Genomic DNA, 27299 nt, shown 5'->3' on the forward strand with positions numbered 1-27299 from the left:
GTATGTCGTGTTTCTGTTTTTACACTCACCATCCATACAGCTTATTTTGTAGACTACATTTCTGGCTTTGCAGTTGGCACCAGGACTATTTTTGCACACAATGCAACTCTCCTCAACACACCTTGTTCTTCTGAAGGGATATGTTTTACATATTATTGATCTAATGGATCTCCCTGGTTTTTCTATAACATTTATCCTCAACTTGGTACTTTTGAGGATTTTTCGAAATCTGCGGACCAGTTCTCCGTGTGGCGTGGCGTCCACAAACATTACTCCCTGGAACTTGTCGATATTGTACCACGTGGTCTTTTTGTTTGTTTTGTCACTAATCCTTTGTAGTCTATTCTTACCTTTATTGCTGACAGTTTAATATATAACAAATATAGAAACAATTTACATTTCTTTAGTTATCTATGTATTTATTTCTTACAAAATCAGATAGCTGTAATTTTATTTTCAGTTTATCTATACATTAAACAATATATTTAGAAAACAAAGAAAAATACTATCAAGCATTGATGATTGTACATGTAGTGCTCCCCATATCTCTACTTTTAGGAAATAGTTAAGAATGCTGAGATAGCAAAAAAGATATACTTTAAATATCTAGTCAATGTCATTTTGTAACAATTTAGTTTTAATATACTCTTCAAATCATATATGACTCACTTACTTTTAGCATTGTAAGACTGTTTTCTGCTGAGATTTATTAATTCTATAGATCCTCTCATTCTGTTGATCATCCATCCATCCATCCATCCTTCCAAGCTGAGTGACCCGCTTGAACCATTATAAGTCTTCCATGGCAGACGTTCCAATTGAGCAATGAAGCATGAATGTCTAACCTGGGTTTTAATCACATTAGTCTTTTGCTAGTAGAGAACTATAAATGATAGCAATAGTATACTAACTGAACTCATTGATCCTAGCTTTTGATAGTTTGATGTCTGTTCATCTGCTTAGCATTAAGTGATACCCATCATTGACTCAATAAATTCATCTGCCAAAAAGTTCACAACCACCATGCTGCATCCCATGATTTAAACATACACTGGCTCATATGGTTATATGCAATTTACCCAGTGGCTGGGACCCTAACAGGTGCTACTACACCAGATCAGAGTAGACCTAGGAACAATACTAAGTTGTGGCTCTACACTCCTCAAAACCCTAAAACTCCTGAACCAGGGTCCCACTGTCAGATGCAGTTGATACTTTGATGAATATATAAATAATGGTGAGATTCAAAGTTGAGGTAACTATAGTATTCCTCTTTAAAAAGTTAATTTTCAATCAATTCAAAGACTATAAAATAATAATGAATCAAACTAACTGCTTTATGATCATCAATTGATCATCATGTTTTTCTATTTAGTAAACAAATCAGATTGTTATAATAATATTCTGTAAGCTCTTAAATACTTCAATATATTAATTAATATGTTTCTAAAGCATTTCCCTAGACAAGAGTTAGTGATGGTATTCCATGACTACGTATTAACCTTATGTAAGTTAAGTGTTATCTTTACTTTATTTTGTGGCATGGAAGACAGTAAAAAACATACCTTGAAAATTATCATATATCTTCCATGATGCTAGGTGGATCAACTTTTACAAAGACTGTTGTTTCTAAACTAAGTAAATGTAAGTATTTTCTCTACTATTAAACATTTGACTTAACTAATATTCTTAATATAGAAGTAAATACATTAACAATTACTCAGTAAATAATGAATGGCTTTTTGTTTTGTTTTAACTTTGCTACAGCTATCCTTCTCTTGTTGCTGGGCTGTTTGTTTATTAATGGCAGTGGTGTGGCAGTGCTGTCTATAGAGAAGTTGGGAAAGGTTGGATTCTTGTTTCCATGAAAAGAAATTGTTTTGTTTTTTCGTGTTTGAGTAACTAAAACACCATTTCTTCCCTGATGTCAAAAGCCATTTCCATCCTGTAAATCATCTCTCATCTATGGCAGGTGTATCATAGAAACATGAATATAATTTTGAATTTAAATTTGAAGCAGTGCAATATGCCAAAGAACATGGAAATAATGCAGCAGAGAGAAACTTCAGACCACAAACAGCTAAGAAGATGTTTTGCCAGAGGAGGATGTAGGAGAAAGAATCTAAAGGAAAAAAAAAGGATAAAACAGAAGCATAATATTCATACAGTACCAGCAAAATGACCATACTTAGAAAAAACTTCAAAACATAGATAATAGTCCAAAAACTTTGAGAAAGATGGTAACTATGAAGAAGATAATTTTGGAAGTAAGAAGTTTGGCAGTAAACATAAAAGTGAATGATTTCAAGGAAACAACTTGCTAGCTAATGTTTTGAGACCATGAAATGGCTAAAGTTAGTGAACAAGAACAAAGTTAGCTCAGAAAATATCTGCAGAATATGAAGAGAAAATACTAGATCTCCTCAAATTTAATATTAATGTTAGAACACAGAATTGTCTCAAACCCATTCAGACAGGCATTTAGCATGTATACCTGCTGGACACTACCTGGTTGTGTGGTCTGGGCTTTGGCCAGTATGAAAGCATTTTTTTCCTTAGAATTACATATACAAAATCAGGGTGTGTCTTCCATGATGCAGCATCTACTATGCTGTAAAATGTGGTATGTAATCTTTTAGTAAGCAAGCACTCAAAAGCATATCTTTGTTACATCATGGAATGACCACTTGTAATAATCCTTAAAGATATTATGATTTAATATAGAAAATTAGCAATATCTAAATCAGAAATATCAAGTAAAGTTTTCTAACTGAGGCTGACATGGTGCACAGGGATCTGTGTCTCCCTTTCTAGTTAGGAATACCATATATATTATCATTTATTTCTATTAAAAAATCTGTGGAAACAAGAATTTACTGATTACTACTTTACACAACGATTACAGATAGACATTTCAAAATACATTACTTTGCACATGGGAATATAATGTCTGCAATATATAAATGCTATTTTAAGCTTACAAAATAAATTATATGGAAAGAATTAAAATACATATTATCTGTAAAGCAACAAAAGAGCCTGGTATATAGAGAATTGATTTTACAAATATTAACAAGGGAGTAACAAACACATTATTTATATGTCAATGCATGTTGCCTGTATTCCTCATAATATTTTTGCATTGTTCATTGAAATGTGATGATTAAATTAGATTTAAAAAATAACCTTCATTACTAGCAGCATGTTCTATAATGGGATCTTTTGTCTGATATCTAATTGTTATGGTAATATAAATCTTATAGCTGAAAACAGTCAAAATAAAAAATGAATATTATTATAAAAATGAAATTCTAAAAGCTTGTGAATATTCTCCTTAAACATTGTCAACTATTATATGGATTTTAAAGCTTTTTATGGATCTGTAAGTGCAAGTGAAGTTAACACTTAATTTTATATTTTATATGTCAAATGTTACAGGAAATGTAAAGAAAGAGAAAAGAATAAAAAAGTATCCAACACATTTTAAGGTAAAATGGAATGACAAATTGGTATAGTTTAATTTGAAGGTTTAAAAAGTAAAAACATAAATTTACAAGAACATAGAAGAGAGTACATTTTTAATCTTTCCTCATATTTACTGCCAGTTTGAAGTAACTGAAGCAGACACAGGCACATCTGTAAGGCATATCAACCATAAGAGTATCAGAATTCATTAATGAAAAAAAAAACAAAAAAAAACAAACTAATCCTGTTTAGTCTAAACGAATAATAAAAGTGAATATTGGTGAAAATGAAGTCAAGAAGTTAGATGATGGGACTTAATAATCTATACTATTTATGAAGCCCAACATATTTTAAGTGTACTTATTTATAAATGGGATTCATCATTATCGAACCTCATATGCAGGTAACCTGATATCTCTCAGTTCACACAATTATTCAAAGGAATAAAGGGATACTTCATATCATTTAGTAAGTCTGATTATTTTGCTTCTTCATAAAACTGAAATACTCATAGAAATCTGATAACAGGATTGTAAAGCATCAAACAAGGTGCTATAAAATATACATTCTAGCTCCAACCAATAGGATTTCCTGAAAATTCTTTCTAATGAATCACATCTGGTTTTGAAGAAAACACCTGAAGATAAAGATATCTAAATATGACTCCAGTAATGGTCCACAAACATATTTTTGATGAAATCACAAAGTTATCTTAAATTTCATCAAGTTTATTTATATACAAGTACATCACCAATCCGATTTCTTGTCAACTGATGGCCCAGATAAATTATGAGGGGAACTTAAAATTCCCATGGTTTCAGTATAGTTTACTGCATTACAACAAGCAACATTGTGTGTACTGTGTACTTATATGCATTATTTACACTGCATTTGTTAGTGGCAATACCAAAATTTTAGACATTCTCTGCTTATTAAGCTTAAAGTTACCCTTAGCAATGGCTATGACAGTTAAGACAAATGATGATATCAGTGGTAGTGTCAAGTATAAGTACCAATCCATATCAAAGGAATTTTCACAATTTTATTCATATATTTTTAATCTTCTAATCAGAAAGAAAAACAGTACCTGTAACTCTTTGTACAGCATCTGAGACTTATTTAAGGGAGAGATAAAAAAGAATCCACAAACCAGAAATCTAATCCAATTGCTTATAAGAGTGGAATCTACTAAAGACCCTAGGTGTCAGGTGTTCATTTGGTAAATGAACATAATTTTTAGAGAGGTAGCAGCATATGGTTGATATTTTACTTTATTATTAATCCTTTAGCATTTAAACCAATTAATAACAGCCAAAATATTCTGTTTGCTGTATTTTCAAACTGGCCAGATCCAGCTTCTCACAGCTACGGCTACCTTAGAATGTTAGTCTAAAGATAAACAATCATATCATCAAAATCTCAAGGCTATAAGATAATGCAGGATAAATTTAAAAGAATGTGAATAAATATGAATTATATTTGACAGAGAAATCTGAATGTTAAAGGGTTAAACCTAGAAGAAGGAAAGGCAAATTGCCTTCAGTGAAATTTAATTTCATAATGTCAATAGAACTAGAGTCTGCAAAGCATTTAGTTGGGAATTATGCCATTTCTACAACCTCACCATTTTCGTAACCTCTACATACTGAAAATAAGTATTAGAGGCAAATGCTGGAAGAACATTCTTAGCTCTTGTAACTATTATTTTCTATATTAAAAATAAATGTTTGTTAGGTTCAGTTGACTGTTATATAGTCAAGAATGAAAACCCTCAGAACTGGTAAGAGTAAATTATTTTTTTTATGTGCATCTGTACGTGTTTCCACGCACAAGCCATCACATATTTACAGGTACTCCATTGATGTTCTAGTGTTCTTCATTCCAAAGCCTTGACAGATTATCCATTTTGCCAGACTATCGATAGTCACATAATAATAATAATAATAATAATAATAATAATTCATCAATACACCTGTAACCTACATACTTCCCATGTGTCAAAAGTATCATGAACAGTTCTATTTTATCTTTGATCAGTAGGGATTGGTGTTTATGTTTAATACTACCACTGACACTCTCAATTTGCTTACCTGTAGAAACCCTAGCTAAGGATAGGTTTAAACTAAGTAAGCAAATAATCACTCAATACTTTAGTATCACCACGAACAAGTGCAATGTAAATAAATTCATGCAAATACATGATACATACACTGTATTCAAACTAGACTGGCAGCTGTGAGAATTTCAAGTTCCTCCTTGTAATTTATCCAAATTAACCCTTTCGTTACCGTATTTATTTTGAGATGCTCTGTTTCTTTGAATTACTTTAAATATAACAAAGAATTTAGTAAAATAACTTAGTTATCATTCAGCTAGTGTTAGGAACATAAATTGTGACTAAGGTTTGGTAGAAGATTTTAATTCAAAACTTATAAAAACAAGACATTTGTACTCAGAGCCAGAGCTGGTTTCAGCCGGGTTGGTAACGAAAGGGTTAAAGGAGGTGCCATATCATCACTTGCTAGAAAATTGGTGGTGTACCTATATATAAATTTATAATATCAAAGTTCCTAAGCATGCTACAAGGTATGCCTTTGAGAGAGAGATATAGTTATAACTACCTTAGCATAACTACTTAGATTTTATTAATGAAAAAAAAAAGAAAGAAAAACATTACAAACTAAGAAGTTAAAACAAACAGCCTTATATCTTAAGGAAGCACTTAAATTGATATTACATTATGAACAAACATTATTCAAACATGATAAAAATAATTTAACTTATATCTTGAATTATTTTTTCCATATTAAATTTTAAAATTCTTTAAATATCTAGAAAATGTTATTTCATATGTGCTAAAAGAAAGAATTATAGTTATGAAAGTTATTGAAAGTCTTAAACATAACTGATTAGAAAGGATATTGGGGTAGATGAATCATTTGTGAGGATCATGCAAGCCATGTACAAAGGTGAAATCAGTAAGGTGGGAGTTAGCAATAAACTCAATAAGGAATTTAGTATATATCAAGGCTCAATTCTCTTCTTACTTCTGTTTACAATTGTCTTCATAGCAATGATAGAGAAATTTAAGACTGTTTGTCTGTGAGAACTCCTACATGCTGATGACCTAGTTTTTAAAGCTGAATCTTTACAAAATTTCAAGCATAGCTTTCAGACATTGAAGCAAATCCTAGAAACAAAACGCCCCAGAGTAAATTTAGTAGTCAAAATGTTTTAGTAAGTAGGGGAAAAGGCACAAATTTTACTGCTATCAGGGAAATGGCTATGTTTAATATGCAAAAAGGGAGATTGAAATAACATACAGAGTACTCAATGCAAATTATGAATGTACAAGAGGTGTAGTGAAATTACAGGTAGGCTAACAGACATAGATTTTGTATGTGACAAAAGTACAGGAGGAGTAAGAGTACATGTAAAATAAATGTCTTCAAATTCACAAAAGTGTTTCTAGATTTAAGTGCAGCTTTTGCTAAGCAAATGTTCTGAAAAGATTGTAGTTAGACCAAAATCATTTGACTAGAGGCAATATATGATGCTAGAAAAGATCCACCTGTCCATGGAAGCATAAGAAAATAAACATTAAAACATTAGTGGTGAGTCTCTTGCCCAGTATATACTGGTTAAGTCTCCATTTGCTGCTCTTACTTTCTTATTACTATCTTCTCAGCTATTAATCATCCCACATTGTACCACATCTCTTGTGTAACGAGGAAAGACATTGTCTCTGTCCATAGCCAGTCCCCTACATTTATCTGTCTGCATCTCTTCAATCATGCTACCAACATTACAAGAGATAGCATTAGCTTTGTCTATGTTTACTCCCCAAATCTGCCATCATCTTTAATGCTAACCATCTTTCTCTCCCATCACTTTAATACACCTTATTGATGTCCACTTCCTCTCACCAGCACCCATCTTTATTGCAATCCATTTCTCTGTCTCATTTTTATTACTACCCATCACACTCTCTCACATTGCATCCTCAGCTATCATTCATTGTTGACATATTTTACACTCTTTCCTCCCTCATTTCCTCCCACTTCCATTACTCTGTCTCTTCCTATCATTCCTTCTGTCTCAATTGTGATTTTCATGTTTTGTTTTACTAGTCAATTTCCTTACCAATGATTAATTTACCTTCGTATCACTGTATCTCTTCCATCACTCCCTCCTCTGTCACTCTATTGTGCCAATGGCCCTGTTTCTATCATCATATTCTTTTTCTTCTGTTTACTCTTTCATGCCCTGGGGCGCTCTCTTTCACCATTCATTCTTCTTTTCACACTTACAGTGACATTTCCTTAAGCAAAAGGAGACAATAAAGAGTAGAAATAATTCCCAAGTTTCCTTGGAAGCAAGGCTGCATATCTAGCATTGATACCTCGATAAAATCCACTGGATGTAGAATATATGGGTAAGATGAAGTTTCTGATTTGTCCAAACTATTCCAGCATTGAAAGCAAGCATAAAAACTGTGTTGTTGTTGACAATGATAATGTCAACGTTGATGCTAAGGACACTGACAGCAATGAAAGCAGCAGCAGTAGTGGTGATGAGGAGGAGGAGGAGGAAAGGAGAAGGAGGACAATGATGATGATTAGTAATATGGAAGAAAATTGGATTATAGTGGGTAATTGGCAACTTAATATTATTTTTGTGGGGTTTGTCAATATAAATGAAATGTCTATCATCAAAAAGATAAACATAATCATTAATTTGGTTAACTAGCAGCTGAGTTATCTACTCTCTACTGTTTACTATAACAGTTTAATATTATAAACTAAAACTGTTAAAAAAATAAAATTGCTACATTCATATATAGTGTAAATATTTTCAGACATCAAATTTTGATAGTTAAACTATGCAAAGAAGATTTATCTTCTAAAATTTTAAAATGAAATAAATACAAGTTTTATATATTCCAGCATTTTACATGAAAATGTGTAGATATATTATTTATGGAAAACCTCCAATTTCGCTCTGTGATGATTCTAGAAAATATGTTTGCATTAAATTTCTTTACCTATCCAATATTTTCCTACTTTTTCAAGAGCCTGAAACCAAATATAATTCTATAACGAAATACAAAATTCCTGTTCCAGTGAAGCCAAATGACAATTTTTCACCAACCAGAGAAAACATTGAAAGGAGATGGCAAGGAACGTAGATGTTTTAAGTTAGTGCATTATTGAAGAATATTCTTTCTTCTTCAATAGCATTTATGTGTACAGTGTGTTCTATTTACATTCATTAATTATATCTTACCCATATTTCCTTAACAAATATGGATTAGTTAGTAGAATTCTTGTCATTAAAACCTTTACTATATGTTTTATTTCCAACTTCATTAACTTTTCCAAGAAATCATTACCAGCTCAAACATTTCAGAATAAAAAATTAATTTCTATTAACTCATTCAATAAATTGAGATGTTGAACCAATGTGGCAAGGAAGATATTTTGAACAATAAAGCCCTAGATATACAAAATAAAAAATCATAGATAGACACAGATAGAACACTTTTTATCACACAGTTTGTCAGAGCTGACTTGGAACTAAAATACAACAAATCTAGACATCACTTAGACAATTCACTTTAACTAATTTATCCACAAATTAATTGCTAAACTATACTTTCTTTTCCTCCCTATCTCTCTCCCTCTCCCCACTCTGTCCTATGATTTATAAAAAAAAAGAAAAACGAAATATTTGAAATGTATTTACTCTCTTTATGATATCTTTAACTAGCATTTCTTAAGAGATGAAAATACTTTATAAACAAACATGTACAACACTCTAAGACAATATATCTGAATGGCTTACAATTTTCATGTAATGGATGAGTGGTCTATAATCTTACAAAATCGAAGTGTTACCAGCTCTGTTTCGCTTTATATTAGCCAAACCAGTAATGCAATACACAATGCAAAACTCTTGATTAAAAGTCTTTCCTATAGGATTAATATTCTTACTGAGGACACTGTTGATGGTGCTTTCTTCAAAGCTTCTACCAGTAAACTTTAATGCAGCTTGAAAGTGTATTACATTTTTAACTTTTTTGTTTATGATACAAAGAACCATCACCTTTTTTTCTTTCCAAAGTTTTTATTTGTAGCTAAAATCACACCAAAAAGACAAAGTTAGCTAAAACTATACCAAGACAAAAGTACCATCTTCATTGACCTAAATACTACGTCCATCAAAATAATGATTCCATATCTGAGACAGCAATCATTGCATTCTTAGACTTCATCAAATACAAGTCATTTACATAATATATAAAAGCATCTTACTGAAAAACCATCAGATTGTAATCTCTCAAGCTGATGTTTCTTCATTGTCTTTTTTATCATTACTATAATTCATGTTCCTTTCAGCCTTAGCTCTGTTCCACTCTCATAGGAAGCTTAGTAAGGGAGCTTACTTAGTAAGAGAATAAGATAGTAATCTTGCCTAGCAATGCAGTGGCTAAATATCCATGTTTTTTTTTAAAGTGGTTTGCTCAAGTGGAGCAAAAGAGTATCCCATAAACCTTGACACAACTGATATAAACAATTGCTGATTCCTAAACAGCCATTCTATGAAATTCCCTACTCATCTTAATCATTTTCATTAATCTCTGACCTTGAACTCATTAAATTCTGTAGTAATTGCATTAATCCTACACTTCTCTCATATACACTTTCTATTTTAAAGTATCATCTTTATCCTTCAAGGAGGGAAAGCTATCTTTTTAAAAACAGATTTGATTGACTCCAAATTATCACATTCAAAATTAGTAGTACAAGTGAAATTCGCATAAATAAAGTTTATTAAGAAATAAATATCAAGGTTGATCTTACACTTGGTATAAAGCTCTAATTTAATGATAGATTATTATTTTTATAGCAAGAAAACAATCAAGTTTTCCATCAATATACAGAATAATCATCAATAACATAATTATGTGCTGATACTAATAGGGTATCAATTACAATTTAATTCATAGAAAAGTTTAGATTATTTGATACATTTGAATTTTTCTCTAATTGTTATTGAAAATGCAGGAAAAATAACTTTTTAGATTATAATTTTCAAAAATTATCCAGCAAATTTTCCATTTTGCTTAAGTTAATTAACAAGAAAATTTAGTTTACATTGATTTTCAACAGAACTAGAAGCAAATTGTAAAAATACATAATTCCCTAAGTAAAGTTGTTTGTAAATCATACATAGCATATTAATGATTTGTTATTGAATGCCTTGCTGTTTTTTAATGAGATTTTATTTCAGTTAAATAATCATCATCAGTGAAACACCAATATGTATAATTTATGTAATGATTCCAACAAATATTCTATATATTGAAAAATGAGTGGAAAAAAGAAGAAGCATATTACAATGTATTTATTCTCTAATTAGTCTGGTACTTGTGTATGATTTAATATGAGTAGACTACTGTAAATAACAGACAGGCTAAATGAGTTGTATCAAAATTTGAACTTTAGTTTGCACCAATAAACTTCTCATTAATTATCCAAACTGACTGAATAAGAAACCAAGTCTCCAGTTGGATTATCACTACATTGTTACACTACTATAACGATAGGACCTAAAATTTTAGCTAGGAAGATTCAGATAATATTTCAGTAGTGTAATGAAGGAGGTAATGAAATATTAGAGTATAAAAATAATAATCTATGCAACATATAGTTAATAATTTGATCATTGCAACCAATTATTCACAACAACATTTGATTATGTATTATCTGAGTATGAGAATAGTTCACTTGTTATATATATATATATATATATATATGAGTGTGTGTGTATGCATGTATACACACACACACACACTCATATATAAAAATATATATATATATATATTCATGTTTTCTTTCAGCTTTGTGAAACTGATATCAAAATTAGTGAAAATTAAAGCTATTTGTTTAGAATGAGATAAATATCATTCTGTTACATTGGACTAAATCACAATATGTATTTAATTACATATATTACCAACTAGATATGGCAAAGTAATAATTCCTTTTCAAATATATTGTGTAACTATGACTAACAATTAGAAATTAAGTTACTATAGAAATTAAAATGAAATGTAGCAGTCAAGGTATAGCAGAAGACAAAGTGATAAAATATAATGGCATTAATAATGATTAATATGCTCAGCACTAGTAGAAGAAAACAATGTATAGATTAATGTATTAAGAGTAATGTATCTCTTACAGGATATTATATTTCAAATTAATTTAATTTGGTAAACTGGAAACTAAACTGCATTTAAGATATCTGAAGGTTAACACAAAATCAGTAAACTGAATTACAAACTAATATCTATATAGTTTTAAAATATTGATTTCAAATTTTGGTACAAGGCCAGCAATTTCGGGAGAAAGGATAAGTTGATTATATTGACCCCAGTGTCCAACTGGTACTTATTCTATCAACCCCAAAAGGATGAAAGGGAAAGTCAGCCTTGCCAGAATTTGAACTCAGAGCATAAAGACAAATGAAATGCCACAAAGCATTTTGCCCAGTGTGCCAATTCTGCCAGCTCACCACCTTATGTATATTTAAAATATTGGCAATCTGTATGTTGCATCATGTAAGTGAATGATTGGTGGCAAGTGTTGTATCTAATGCCCAGTTCTTAACTGATAAGAGACTAAAGAAGTGAAATGTAATGACATATATCTTATCCCTTACTCAAACAAAAAGGTTAGGACAAGATCTGAAATGGAAATACTTGATATTTGCAATGTCTATCTCAAGAAATAGTAAAAGTAAAACATATGAAAAGACTGATGGGTGAAGATTTGGAAATGGGATTGTGTATGAATTGAAAAAGTGCAATTAACATAAATGATGGTGATTGTGGTGGTGTTGGTAGGGTTTAAGAATGAAGAAGGTAGATAAAGGTAGACAATAAATGAATCTGGAGATTTCATATCTGCACGTATTTAATCTCTCTGTGAAATGAAATGCCAAGAGAACCTTTGCAGCAGAGTGAGATAAAGATCAAACCCACAGGTTTCATTGTCATTTAGCTCATCAGAATTCATGTCACTTACTTCTTATCAAGATGGCAAGCAATAACAGCAGAAAACCACGTATTAAAGTATAAACATGACTGAATTTAGCCATGAATCATCTACATAAAAGTACAGGGATGCTGGCACAATGTTAATAACTAAAGTCCTAATACAGAGGATGCTATAAAACATGAGTTTGTAGAGTCATATCTATATGTATTTAGTTCAAGTTTGAAGCATTTTGAGGCATTTCTGGAATCTTAGGATGAGAATTAAACTAATTGGTTTACTTGTTATTTAGCAACTCGGAATCACATCTTCCCAAGATACTGAGTAATGGTAACAGACGTTTTATACATATATACATGTAAACATGCATGCATACATAAATACACACACATGCATGTATATATGTGAAGGTATGTGGAGTGGCAGTTAAGGTGTTGCACTCACAATTGCTAGAGTGTAGGTTTGATTCCCACTCTGGGTAATGTGTAGTGTTCTTGAGCAAAACACTTCATTTCACATTGCTCTTGTCCCTCTTTCGATCAGTGGGGAATGTTGGTCTGCTTGTCTAGCCAGTAGGGTGGCATCATTCAAAGGCTAAAATGATGCAAAATGCATTGTCACCATTGATGTGGAACAACATCTGATAGTCTGGTGATCACATGATATATATATATATCATGGCTACTGAATAAGTGTCACATATCTTTACAGATACATTCCTCTATTTGCATAATATCGAGGTCTCTTTCTTTCTTTTGTTGCCATTCCTGCCAAATATATATATATGTGTGTGTGTGTGTGTGTGTGTGTGTGTGTGTGTGTGTGTGTGTGTGAATGCATGTGTATATAAACACAAGTACATGCACACACTCACACACATATATGCAGACATATATATTTCACACACATACACATATACATACATGCGTATATTCTATTCTTCTACACTATTATTGGTTTTGTCCAAAAGCTGCAGCCATTCAGGGGCACTGCCATTAGCATTATTGCTTGTTTATAATACTCATTTCCTGGCCCTGTCCCTAGAATCAGATTTTGTGATCGAGTGAGTTAGACAGAGCTGTGACCTAGTGATTCCGACAGGCTGGCCCTTTGAATTACAACTCATTTTTTGCAGATAAGTGAACTGGAGAAATGTGAAATAAAGTGTCTTGCTCAAGGCCACAACACACCATTGGCAATTGAACTCACAATCTTTCAATCATGAGCTGAATACTTAAACCACTAAATGACGTGTCATACATACATGCATACATACATATATGCATACATGCATACATACCTACATACATAAATAAATACATACATACATAAATACATACATACACACACAAATACAATGGGATTCTTTCAGTTTCTGTCTACTGAAATTGCTTACAAGTCTTTGGACTACAATAGAAGATTCTTGCCCATGGTATCATACAGTGGGACTGAACCCAATACTATGTAGTTTGAAAATGAAATTCTTAGTCACACAGCCATACCCTATACATAATGCTTGTCTATTCAAAAGTTATGCTATGTTGGTACTCTAGTAGTTAACAAAAGAATAAATGCAAGTGATTGAACATGAGATGTGAAGAACCTGACCTGGAAAAATCAATGAAAATAAGATACTTCAAATAAGACAAAATTAAAGAGTCACCCAAGCCATACTAGCATAAAGATAACTTGAAAAGAGTGACAATGACAAAGATATTGTATACAAAGGCAACAATGACAGAACAAAATCTATTGTTGGAATGCAAATGAAGTTTCATTGGAGATTTAAAACAATTGCTAGAAATTCAGTTATATTGATGACAATACATTTGTACACAACATCAACAATATTATTTCCAAATGCAATATCAAATTACATATTTTTCTATATAACATTGGTATCATTATATAAATGTAATAATTTGATATTCTGGTATGCACTTGTAATATGTCATTCAATGCTCATTTATGGTATGTGGCTACCTGATGTCAACAAAGGTATGGAGGTATATTCTTTGTGACCACAGAGTTTATAAAAATATGAGAGAACAAAAATGGTATATATATATATATATATATATATATATATATATATATATATACATACATATAAATGTTGTACATACATATACGCATATAAGTTCTTTTATAAATAAATATATTACAATAAATTCAAATAAAATTATTAAAGTCATGCCAATAATTGCTAATATACCCATGCATATGTGGACAAACATGCTTTTAATATGTAGAAATAATGTTTGATTTCACTGTCATAATATCATAAATAACATAATTATGCTGAGAAATAAAAATGCAGATTTTTTACCCCTTCAAAGCATTCTCTTTAAAGGCTTGTTAAGAAAATTCATTGTTTCCAAACCTAAACTCTATGTTGAAGAGCTCTGCACAGAATTGATTAAAGAAGTTATATTAAAACAAAAATATTTTGGCTCAAAGTGTTCAAGCAGTAATATGTTTCAAAATGAGCAGTTAACAAATATGAGGCAATTCATCAATTTTTCTTTGACCTTTTGCCATTATCAAGTTAACATATGAAAAGTCAAAATGTTCATTGCCATTAAAATTTTCAACATGAAAAAATTGGCTGATGAAAGCTACTGACATTTGACACGAAAATTGGAAACATCGTTCAGCAAAATAAATACTGAAAATAAAACAGAACTACTGTAATTACTGATTTTAATGTTAGCCTTGAAATATCTAAGCTGATTAATTTTCCATTGTCTGTCTTGTTAAGATACAATAATATATGTTTCAACTATAAGCTCAGATAGAAAACAGTTATTTTAATGTTAGAATTGTAAGATAGATTACCTATCATCATCATTTAACTTTTTATATTTCCATGCTTGCATGGGTCACACAACAATATGCTAGGGCAGCATTTCCTATAACTTGATGCCCTTCCTGTCACCAACTCCCAAATGTTTCCTGTGAGATAATGCTCTGCCAGTCTATTGAACATCAAGCAACTCAGAATATTTATGCAGAAAATTGGAAACAAAAGATACCATCTGAATGAGGCATTCATTTACAAAGTTTATGCAACATACCATGAAGCCCAGTAATGGTTTTGCAGAGGGTTAGAAGCATATGGTGACAACAACAAAGTCATTGTTTACAATCAGTGAGCAAACCCACAACGCATCTGAAGATAGAAATATATTAACTTACTTGCCTTGCACAAGCATACACACACAAACATGTGTGTGCGTATCATATATATACACACACACAGATACATGTATATGTGTGTGTACATATATATATATATAGACCTGTGGAAATAAACTGTGCTTGAGAAGACCCGGCAGGCCAAGTGAGACCATAACCTGTGGCCTATGCCAGTGGTGTAACCAGCCCATTTAGGCATACCTTTCTTTCATTGGACACTAAACTATGCTTGTGAAGACCTGTTGAGGTAAGTGAAATTGGAATCGAATTCGATGACAGCACTGCATGACTGGCATCCGTGCTCGTGAAGCGCTAAGAACACCATCCGAGCGTGATTGTGGCCAGGGCTGCTGCGTGGCCCCCGTGCTGGTGGCATGTAAAAAATACCATTCGTGCGTAATCGTTACCAGCATCGCCTTACTGGCACTTGTGTCGGTGGTACGTGGAAATCACCATTTGAGCATGGCCGTTGCCAGTACCGCCTGACTGGCCCTCGTGCCGGCGGCACGTAAAAGCACCCACTACACTCTCGGAGTGGTTGGCATTAGGAAGGACATCCAGCTGTAGAAATTCTGCCAGATCAGATTGGTGCCTGGTGCAGTCATCTGGCTCACTAGTCCCCAGTCAAACCATCTAACCCATGCCAGTATGGAAAGCGGACGTTAAACGAAGATCATGATCATGATCATGATATATATATATATATATATATATATATATATATATATAATGTATATAATGGGCTTTCATTGACACAGGTGCCATGTAGTAGGACTGAACTTAAAACCACGTGGTTGGAAAGAGAACTTTATCACAGTCAACTCCTTGCCTTTCAACTAATGTAGGTATCTGTATTATATAAAGTGATATATTGTCTGTCTATAATATTTAATCTAAATATTATTGAAGAATTTATCAGAATTCAGATAAAACAGCAAACTTAATAAATAAAAGCAAAAGGTGGAATTATTAAAGATTAATGAAACAAAATCATTTTGAAAGTTTTAATAATCTTTTAAATAACCATTCATTTCCAATATAGAAATATGAAAATATTTAATGCTAATTTAAATTATAGTGTTTATTTGAAACAAATGTAAACAACACAGAGAATATCACAAAACACAAGTTGTCAACAACCATGCACTACCATACATACTTACCCACAGGCATTATTTGATAACCTGATGATAAATGTTAGAAGTTAGTATTATGTAGCAAATTGATTTTGTAAAACAACGATAACTGCAAATTTCTTGCTTCCTGGGTATGTTTCATTTCATCTCAACATGGCTGCACTTATAGTTTTTATTGTTATTTTATACTCCCAAATATTAATTCAAAGTATGATGATACAGCATTTCTGCTTTTTTTTTTTAATATTTCAGTGGAGTGGTTTGGGGGGGAGCAATGCACAACACCCTTTACAAGGCTTCTGAGACTGCTGGGATGAGAGAGGAGGGAAGAGATACATAAACTGGAAATCTGGCCTGAATGCTTGCAACAGAATGGACTCTGCTGAAGGTACCCAAGGACCTAAGTGGTGCACCCAAGTAAGTCAAAGTGGGATTTTTACATCTATGTAAAAACATGAAACAAATCCTGTAACGTATCCAATCTAATGTTCTGACATTCTGCCAATCTGCTATTCTAGATTAGTGCTTTATTATCAACCTTAAAATTATGAAAGGCAAAGTTAACATCCAGTACAAATGCAACAAAACATTCTATCCAGTGCTTTAATGCCAATTTGCCAAAAGGTAGGATATGCCTTTTATCTTTTAGTTGTTTCAGTCACTGGATAGTGGCTATGCTGGGTACTGCTTCGAAGGGTTTTGTCAACAAAATCAACTTCAATACTTGTTTGTTAAGTCTGGTACTTATTCTATCCTATTTTGCTGAACTTTTAAGTTATGGAGATGTAAACAAACCAGCACCAGTTATCAAGCAGTGGTGAGGGACATAAACACAAACTTACATACATGCACATGCCTATATACACAACAAGCCTCCTCACAGTTTCTAACTAGCAAATTCACTCACAAGACATTGGTGAACCTGGAGCTATAATAGAAGAATCTTGCCCAAAGTATGCACATTGTGATTGAACCCAAAACCACCAGGCTGCAAAGCCAGCTTCTTAAACACTCATCTATGCCTGGTAACATTATTTAATAAGCATACAACTTTAGCCTGGTTGTGAGAGATATAAGAAGTTTTTTCACATGATATTATCTTACTATGGGGAAAATAGCTATTGATATAATTAGTTTCTAGTCTTCTTAAATCTTTATCATTGAAAGGATGCCCATTTTTCTATCTACAGGAAGACTTGTAGCATATAGCTACTTATATTGCATGCAAACTAGGGCTCAGTGAAACAGGTCATTCCAATTTGCATCATTAACAATGTGATACAACACTACACACAAATTCTGTCAAGTAACCTCTTCTTACATTTCAGGTCTTATGCCTATAACAGAAAGAATTATTATTTATTGAATTAACCCATGTTGCCAGCTGATGCAAAGATATGCAAATTACATGAAAGAATTTAGTTGAGTCCTATTTTGTAGAGACTATGATTAATTATATGCTACAACTCTCTGTTTTTAAAAAAATATGGTTATTCTTTCTCAGATGAGTTCAACGTACATCTACAGATATAATACCTGGACACATTACCAGCGTTATATGCTGAAGTCAGTGGGTGTTATAAATCTTGCAATATACATCATTATCCAGGTGACCTGATCCAGATTGATTACACCTAATTCAATGCTTAAGTGGTATTCTAATGACTACACTGGTAACCTCTTTTTAGCAAGCCATATAGTTTCTCAAGAGCTGTCATATTGTTTTCGATGGTTCTTCACTTTCCTCTAATGTCTGGGGCTCTATGAACTTTTCTGTAGGTATGACCTGTAAATCTTCAACTGCTCATCTCTATTCATCCATGCTATAGTCCTTCACTAACTGCAGGTATTTAGCTCATTTCCTCTACTCTAGCCTAAGAAAATTAATAAGTAGTCAAACTGATTCTACCTTTTCTACATAAAGATAGATAAACTCAGTGGAGTAACCATATTTTCTTTACTTTTCACAATAAGCCTAAAATTATATGCTTATTAACAAAAATATTTTATATTATATTTCAAATTAGACAAAGATGTTGTACATATCACTGTGTGGGAATTAATCTCTGTTGTCATTGCATACACTGCTATGTATATTAAGTTGAGAAGTTTAGAGGAGTCATAGTCTGTAAATATGGAGGCGCAATGGCCCAGTGGTTAGGGCAGCAGACTCGCGATCATAGGATCGCGGTTTCGATTCCCAGACTGGGCGTTGTGAGTGTTTATTGAGCGAAAACACCTTAAGCTCCACGAGGCTCCGGCAGGGGATGCTGGCGAACCCTGCTGTACTCTTTCACCACAACTTTCTCTCACTCTTACTTCCTGTTTCTGTTGTACCCGTATTTCAAAGGGCCAGCCTTTGCTGAGCCACTAAGTTACGGGGACATAAACACACCAACATCAGTTGTCAAGTAATGGTTGGGTGACAAACACAGACAAACACACACACACACACACACACACACACACAATGGGCTTCTTTCAGTTTCCGTCTACCAAATCCACTCACAAGGCTTTGGTTGGCCCGAGGCTATCGTGAAAGACATTTGCCCAAGGTGTCACACAATGGGATGGAACCCAAAACCATGTGGTTGGGAAGCAAACTTCTTACCACAAGAACCGTGCCTGCACTTATTTGTTGATAGTTAGATCAGTTCCACATCTGTTCATGGAATGATAAAAGTTATGGCGTAACTATTTTGTTTGCACCTCACAATGAGATCAAAATTGTATGTTTATTAAGAAACAGTATGTCCCTCAAACTTCCAGATATGTGATTGGAACATATAATTTCCTTCTAGATGCCCTTTCTAATGCTGGCAACTTAACTGTGAGAATCTAAAGCCAAAAGAATTTATCAAACACTTTCAATGCTGTAACTCAATAATTACCAATAAAATTTATATTTTAAAATTTTATATTAGAAAATATAATACTTTAAATTTACATAACAACTTTCATTTATTGGTTGAATTTACATATTATATCAGACAGATGTTAGTTATGCCAAAACTATAAGTACTACAGCAACATTCTGAAACCAACTATATTAAGCAATTGTCACCAATTATTCCATTCATGTATACATTATAAAAGTACTTAGATCAACATAAACCAACATTTCTTGGTCATCACAAAATAATTAGTAGCTTTAGTTTGGCCTTCAATATTCTGAAGAGAAAATATAGCTGTCACTCAACAAGTATAACCTGTTGACATTTGAATGTCTATAGGTTGACTTAGTACATTTATACTAAGTTGTTTCTTGCTTTTTTAAAATTGAAATCCTTGTATATGGTTTTAGTTGAAACAAAATTCTAACAAATCTAAAACTACATCATCAAATAAGTGATAACTAACAGCTCTAGGAATTTTATTATCAAAGTTTGAGTAAGTTTTAAAGCTTAACCCCACAAATGTAATGTAACCTGCCATGATGGGAAATTTTAAAGGCAGTAAGCTATCTACGGAAAAAGCAGTAGTGGCTGAAAACAAGTATGAATACATGTGATAAATGGATTTTTAACACTGTTTCCTTACATCAAGTAGATTACTGCAATGTCATACTTCATGCATTTTATACACGAATACACATATGCATGCATACATGAATGCTCACACACATACACATGTAAATATATATATATAGATATATATATGTATATATGTATATACACACATGCAAATATATATATATGTATGTATGTGTGTGTGTGTGAATAAATGCACAAATACTCATACATATGCATGATATACATACATTAAATAACGAGATAAAATTAAAAATATTTTTACACATTTTTCAGTCTCATATTTTGTAACTAATAGGAAATACTAGAGTAAACATTATCTTGTCTAAATCTAATCTTCTAAACTTGTTTTATGAACATTCCTGCTTGACAGATAAATTAAATCTATTTACATTTAATTTCCTTCTCATAATTAGAAACTTTTTCTATAAATCCATAGTTACATATACTTGAGATCTTGGCTTATTATTTGTTAAATTTAGGTTGGAAATTACCCGATGAATCTCCACATACTAATATGTCACTCCATTAAAGATATCATATCTAATATTTTTATCACTTCTTTCAATATTTCATATTTCAGATAATACTTCCTGAATGAAATATTTAGCTTCTTAAAAACATTAAAGTAACTGAATGGCTGAAACTAAGCACTCTTGATGATAAGAGCAATTCCTACTACACTGTGCTTAAATATAAGATCTGTCACTCAATAAGCTATATCCTACCATAACAAGTGCCATGATATTAAATTAGTGGTTAGCAACAGCATGTGTTAAGAAGACCAAGGAGATTAAGAAGCAAATTATAAGTAGGAAAACACACTATATGGAAGTTAAATTATTCTTCTGTGTGACTTCACATCTAAATAAGACTTTGTGACACCTATATTAAAGAAAAACTATGAGAAGACAACTGGGTTTTGCTTAGAGGTATCTCATGCAAACCATTAACCAACTGAATGGACGGAATAGGAACTAGTTAGATAATAAGCACCATGGAAACATAGTAGAATACTGTAGGAAATAAGGCTACATGAACTAAATGATAGACTAGAAAGAAGTTTTAAAATAATGGACAGCAAGGATTGAGTTTAGGAGAGTATACATATGGCATAATGATTTTAGTTAGGCAAGAATGAAAGTGAGTATAAGAAGTTTGCCCATATCTTGAATTATGAGGACAAGTCGCTTGAAGCATTCCTATATGCATGATAGTATATTCAGATATATTAGGACACCAATAAAGTCAAATGTATTTGGAACACATTGCACAAATGCACATAGCCTCAAAGTTATCATTTGTTTCAGTCACTGGACTGCAGCCATGTTAGGGTATTTGTTTTGAAGGGTTTACTATTTTCTTTAGCTTGATAGTTATTTTTTTTTTTTTCTGAAAATACTAAGTTACAGGGATGCTAATAAACAAACATTGGCTGTCAAGCAGTGGCAGGAACAAACATAGTACAAATACAGAGACACACGCACCTCATAAAGGCTGGCTTTTCTAGTTTAATGGCATATAAATTCTCCACCTGGACAGGACTTTGGTCTATCACAGGATTACTCATTATTGCCAGCTGAGTGGACTGGAGCAACGTGAAGTGTTTTACTCAAAAATGCAATGCATTGCCCTGTCCAGGAATTGAAACTGCAATCTTACGATCATGAATCCAACACCCTAACCACTAAGCCATGCATCTCCATTTAGTTAAAGAATAGTAATTAAGGACATGAAAATATAGAAAGCAGCATGTCCGTTAGCATATTTACTGATATCATGGAAACAACATTCTAAGAGGGTATTATGTATATACAAACTATATATTTACTTTGTACAATTGTTGTTCCACATTCTCAGATTAGCCCTGATTAAGTAAACCTATAATGAAAGATAATGTAGCCTCAAGAAACCCATCCTGTAGCAGGATATCTAGCACTATATCACCTAACATGTACTTGCCTATTTTTAAGAAAGAGGAATGGGATTTGAGGGGAAGTTTGCTGCTATCTTTAGCAGCTCGAATGACAACATAAATACTATCTTGTAGTTAAATCAGGCAGGAAGGTGTTGTCCCTGATGAGTGGTGTAGCAGTATCATCATAAATTGCTGCTATAGAGACAAAGCAGATGTTTTAGATGAATGTGGGTATTTACAGAGATGTTAAGTTGTCATGAAAGTATTTAAGAGAATCATGAAAAATTTAGTGTGACATAAATTGTATTTGATGTATATCTCAACACTGTGTATTCCAGTGAACTATTAAAACACACACACAATTGAGAATATTACCGAAGGCTCTATAGTCTGACAAACATTGTGTCTATGTATATACAAGGTCTGATCAATAAATATTCGGACTTTTGCCATAGTAACGAAACTAAAGCACACAGAATGAAGCTGCTTGGCAAAGATTGACCTTGAACTCTGTTGTGCATGCGCATTAAGTATCAACATTCTAGCTCACTTCTGCTGTTTACAGCAGTGCTTGGGAGGAAGGTGTGTAGCATGTGATCATTGCATTAACCATGACAGAGAAAGTTGTCATGGCAATACCTGCTCACAGGCCTGCATAAAGTGTATGGAAAGGGGTGTATGAGCCGCACAGAATTGTATGAGTGGTGCAGACATTTCGAAGATGGCCAAAAAATGTCGATATTGATGAACGCCCTGGGAGACCTGCAACCAGCAGAACTGAGAACAACATCGCAGATGTGCATGCAGCTATGTAGGGAAATCATCCAGAGGATGTGCAGATCAGTTACCTTTCAGTTCAATCCATTATCACTGAAGATTTAGGAATGAGATGTGTGTCTGTCAAGTTTGCGCCAAAACTGCTTTCAGCTGACCAAAAAGGCACTCAGGTTTCAGTTGCACAAGATCTCCTTGATTGTGTTGAGAATGATGAACACTTTTTGAAAACTTTACGTAGGCCTCTGAGCATATATCACCATACTTTTGGCAAAATTTCATGCAGATTCTCTGCTCAGCTTTCTTTGTCATGATCAATGCAATGATCACATACTACACACCTTCTTTCCAAGCACTGCCATAAACAGTGGAAGTGAATTAGAATGTTAAAACTTTATGTACATGCACAGCAGAGTTCAAGATCAATCTGTGCCAAGTGGCTTCAATCTATGCTTTAGCTTCATTACTGTAGCAACAGTCCGGCTACTTATTGATCAGACCACATATATGTGTATGAATGTGTATATATATATATATATATATATATATATATTGTTGTACTTGGAGATGGTCATATTGCCAGTTTAGGCAATAAAAACACACGCACTGTATATTTGGTGTTAATTTGCTTCAGCTTATATTACATTAATCTTAATCTTATTTCGGCCAGAGTTCTTTCGTCACACTTCTGTGACCTCATCAGTGGTCCTTTGTTTCCTTCTTTCTTATGTGTGTCTCACCTTGCTAACTATCAGCCATTTTGTATTTTGTATTTATTGGCTAAACTGGCAATATGACCATCCCCAAGTACAACAACATCTGTTTCAACACACGATTTCACATCAAAAATCTTGCAAAACAAATATATATATATATATATATATATATATGTGCATATATGTATGTATGTACACACAGAGAGACAGATATCAGGAAATGAGCACAAAGAGAAGACAACATGGTCTGATCAATAAATATCCGGACTGTTGTCATAGTAACGAAGTTAAAGCACACAGAATGAAGCTGCTTGTTACTGTAACACTTAAAAGAAAGTGAAAAAGTCAACAGTTTTGACATTCTGGATACTAGTCTTTCAGAAGAAGAAAAATGGAAAAGAAAATATAAAGAATGAGAAAAGGTGGTAGGAAAAAGAATTGAAAAATAACACAAAATTTCAGACCTGGTTATCCTTAAAAACATTTATATGAGATGGTTTGGCTTACATTGCATAATTTGTTGAAGAGCAACAGATAAACATTTGAAACTTGGAAGAATGGTTTTGCATGCATAATCTAAGGGTAGCTTGTGACAGAATAAATAATCATAATGGTATCAAGAAAGTGACCGTCATATACGTGCTAGATAGGTATTAGCTCAACTCAATGCTGTGTATTCAGTAGTACAATGAGTACGTAAAAGTTGCTGAGAAACTGATGTAGAATCTATTGGATTAGTAAATTGTTGAGTCACTCAGCACTGTCTTAAGGAATGGACACACTGAACAGTTGCCCAGGGGCTTCACAGGTCTAGGGGACTCAACCCTGATGCATGTATGTTGTGGCTTGCCATCAAAAAATACTACAAGGTCTTGTGCATTCATTTGCCCGGAAGGTGCCCACAATGCTGTTAAGGCAGCTCTGAGATCACCCATGACAAACAGCTCCTGAACATGCTTTTCCTCCAAGTAGTAGATAATTTATGGAAAACATAACTAATTGATGATGATTCTATTAAAAGTATAGTAATTAGGATTAAAAAAATATGGTATAATTCAAGAAGCTATTTCTTCAGTTGATAGAAATGAGACTATTTGAAATAATAGTGCCTTGAACTACTTAAAATTACATCTGAGGTGATATCTAAAAGTTCCCAGGCTAGTTCTGTAGCATGCCAGCAGATGGCAGCACATGGTTGCATGCACAGTGAATGCTAGCAGTGATCTTCATGAGGCAATGTGCTGAGTGATATCGCTATGTTTATTTTGCAAGTGAAATTTGTGTGTTTGTAATCACATGTGTGCTGTAGTCTGTGATTTTGTCTTGGACAGGAACAAAGAGACAACATGAAATTTTGCATTAAACTTGGGACATCTACTACAGAGACATTGAGCATGCTGCAGCAAATGAGCTTCAGCGATGAGGCAATGAGTTGTACACAATGTTTCGAGTGGCACAAGTGCTTCAAAAGCGGAAGAATGTCCCAGGAGGATGATGAGCTATCTGGAAGACCTGCCATGTGCAGTACCTATGGAAATGTGTAAAAAAAATTCATCAGTTTGTGCACGAGGATTATTGGGGGACAATCAATGACCTTTTGAAGTGTTTGAGGGAGAACATTCAGTGAAAGCGATCGGATCTGTGGAGCCTGAAGAATTGGATTCTTCACAATGACAATGCAGCCTGTCACTGAGGTCTCCTCACTCGTGAGTTCCTCACCAAAAACAACATAGTATTGCTTCTGCACCCACCCTATTCACCAGATTCAGTACCTGCAGATTTCCATCTCTTCCTCAAGATGAAAACGCTGCTCAAAGGTTGCTGCTTTAACACCGTTGTCAAGATCAAGAGTGAATTACAGAAGGTCCTCTACTTGTTTACAGAAAATGACTTCCAGGCCAGATTCCAAAAGAGGCTGGAGCACTGGGACCAGTGTATTATAGCACAGGGTGTCTATTTCGAAGGAGATGATGTTAAAACTTAGGTAAATAAGTTATTTTTTATTAAACGTAACCAGTCTGAGAACGTTTTGATACCACCTCGTATGCTTCAAACAGTTTGACAATACTTGTCAAGGAAAGCAAGGGAGAGAAGCCTAAAATTAAAACAAGACTTTCTGTTATGGGACTTGTGGAAACAAGTTTGATCTTTGATTACTAGTGGCAACCTTGGATATGTTTCAGTTTAATTAGGCCTCCTCAATGATTCATAGTGTAAAGAGACTTTAAAATTTCTTGAAAGAATGTAGCTTTTGTATGTAATTTATTCGCTTGTTAGGGAATATAAAATAATATGGCATGTGAAAATTTCTCAGGATGCCTTCTGCATAAAGATCATATGATTAAGTGAAGACAATATAGTGCTATGCCTAACCTCCCCAAATCACTACTTGCAATTTCTTTTTCCAAGCTTATCCCATAGCTCTACATCAATTTTTAATCAGCTGTTAACTGATTGAAATTACACTAATAATGAGAAAGAAAATCATATTTTATTGAGAAATGCATAAGTAAATATGGACAGCCAAAACCTCATAGATTTAAGCAGCAATAATTTTATGAGTTTTATCATTGGTGCTCTAAATACACTATATCACAAACATTTTCAGCAATGCCTGGCAGGAATCTCTGAATAACAGGACCTAGTATTAATATTAGTATACTACTAATGTAAGACTGTACTAAATCAAAATATAATTAAGCGGTGATAATTTGGTAGACTTGATAAATCACCAATATTAACTTCTACTGAATAAATTTACTATTTGGAACTGATTTATTAATGAAATGTATTAATCTAATGAGAACATATTTAATTAAAAAAAAGGGAAGCAAACAAATACATAAGATATAAGTAAATGCTTAAATTTTAGTGAAACATTTAATTTCAAAAATTGGCTTCAATTTAAATTAATGAAATGCTTTTAGCTTGCTTTCAGTAAGATTATAAAATATACTGTAACAAAACTAAACATATGTTGAAATAAAAAGTAAAGAAAATAGTCCTCACGGCATCGAACCAGGATTTCAAACACTTACCTAAAAATAAAGAAACAAATGAGTCAAAATTCTTTAAAAATAAAATGGAATATCATCATCATCCTCGTCATCACCACTATTTACAACTTCTCAGAGAATATCGAATTAGAAATGAATTTAGGTAAAATTTAAGAATTAATAGCGAATTATATGTAATGCAATGTAGAGAAACTTGGACTTTTATTGTTAGAATTATGAAATTCATGAATCAATTTATGATAATGCGTGGCTGTGGTAAAAAAATTTCCAACCATCATGGTTCTGGTTTCAGTTCCACTGTGTGGTTCCTTGGGCACATCTCTTCTACCATAGCTCTGGTCCAACCAAAGTCTTGTAGAGAGAAACTGAATGAAGCTCACCATGTGTGTGTGTGTGTGTGTGTGTGTGTGTGTGTGTGTACAAGAAAATGTGTATATCTATGCATGTGTGTCTTTCTGTATGTGTGTCCCTTTCCACTACTTGACA

At 32.9% G+C, this 27299-nt stretch overlaps 1 protein-coding gene and 1 long non-coding RNA gene across 2 annotated transcripts in view; one reads left to right on the forward strand and one right to left on the reverse strand.

Annotated features, from left to right (window-relative positions):
* Positions 1-27299, reverse strand: part of LOC106868360 (agrin) — a gene marked incomplete at its 3' end in the record, with an annotated part of 738012 nt that overhangs the window by 539773 nt on the left and 170940 nt on the right. Inside the window, exon 3 of the mRNA XM_052968462.1 lies at positions 16886-16906. Within this exon, the coding sequence (XP_052824422.1) occupies positions 16886-16906 (21 nt within the window). The remainder of the gene's footprint in view (positions 1-16885; positions 16907-27299) is intronic.
* LOC128248135 (uncharacterized) overlaps positions 17111-27299 on the forward strand; it is a 30081-nt gene continuing 19892 nt past the window's right edge. Inside the window, exon 1 of the long non-coding RNA XR_008264411.1 lies at positions 17111-17275. This is a non-coding gene — a long non-coding RNA (uncharacterized LOC128248135). The remainder of the gene's footprint in view (positions 17276-27299) is intronic.

The sequence above is a fragment of the Octopus bimaculoides genome, chromosome 6 (assembly GCF_001194135.2).
Source record: "Octopus bimaculoides isolate UCB-OBI-ISO-001 chromosome 6, ASM119413v2, whole genome shotgun sequence".
Lineage (NCBI taxonomy): Eukaryota > Metazoa > Mollusca > Cephalopoda > Octopoda > Octopodidae > Octopus > Octopus bimaculoides.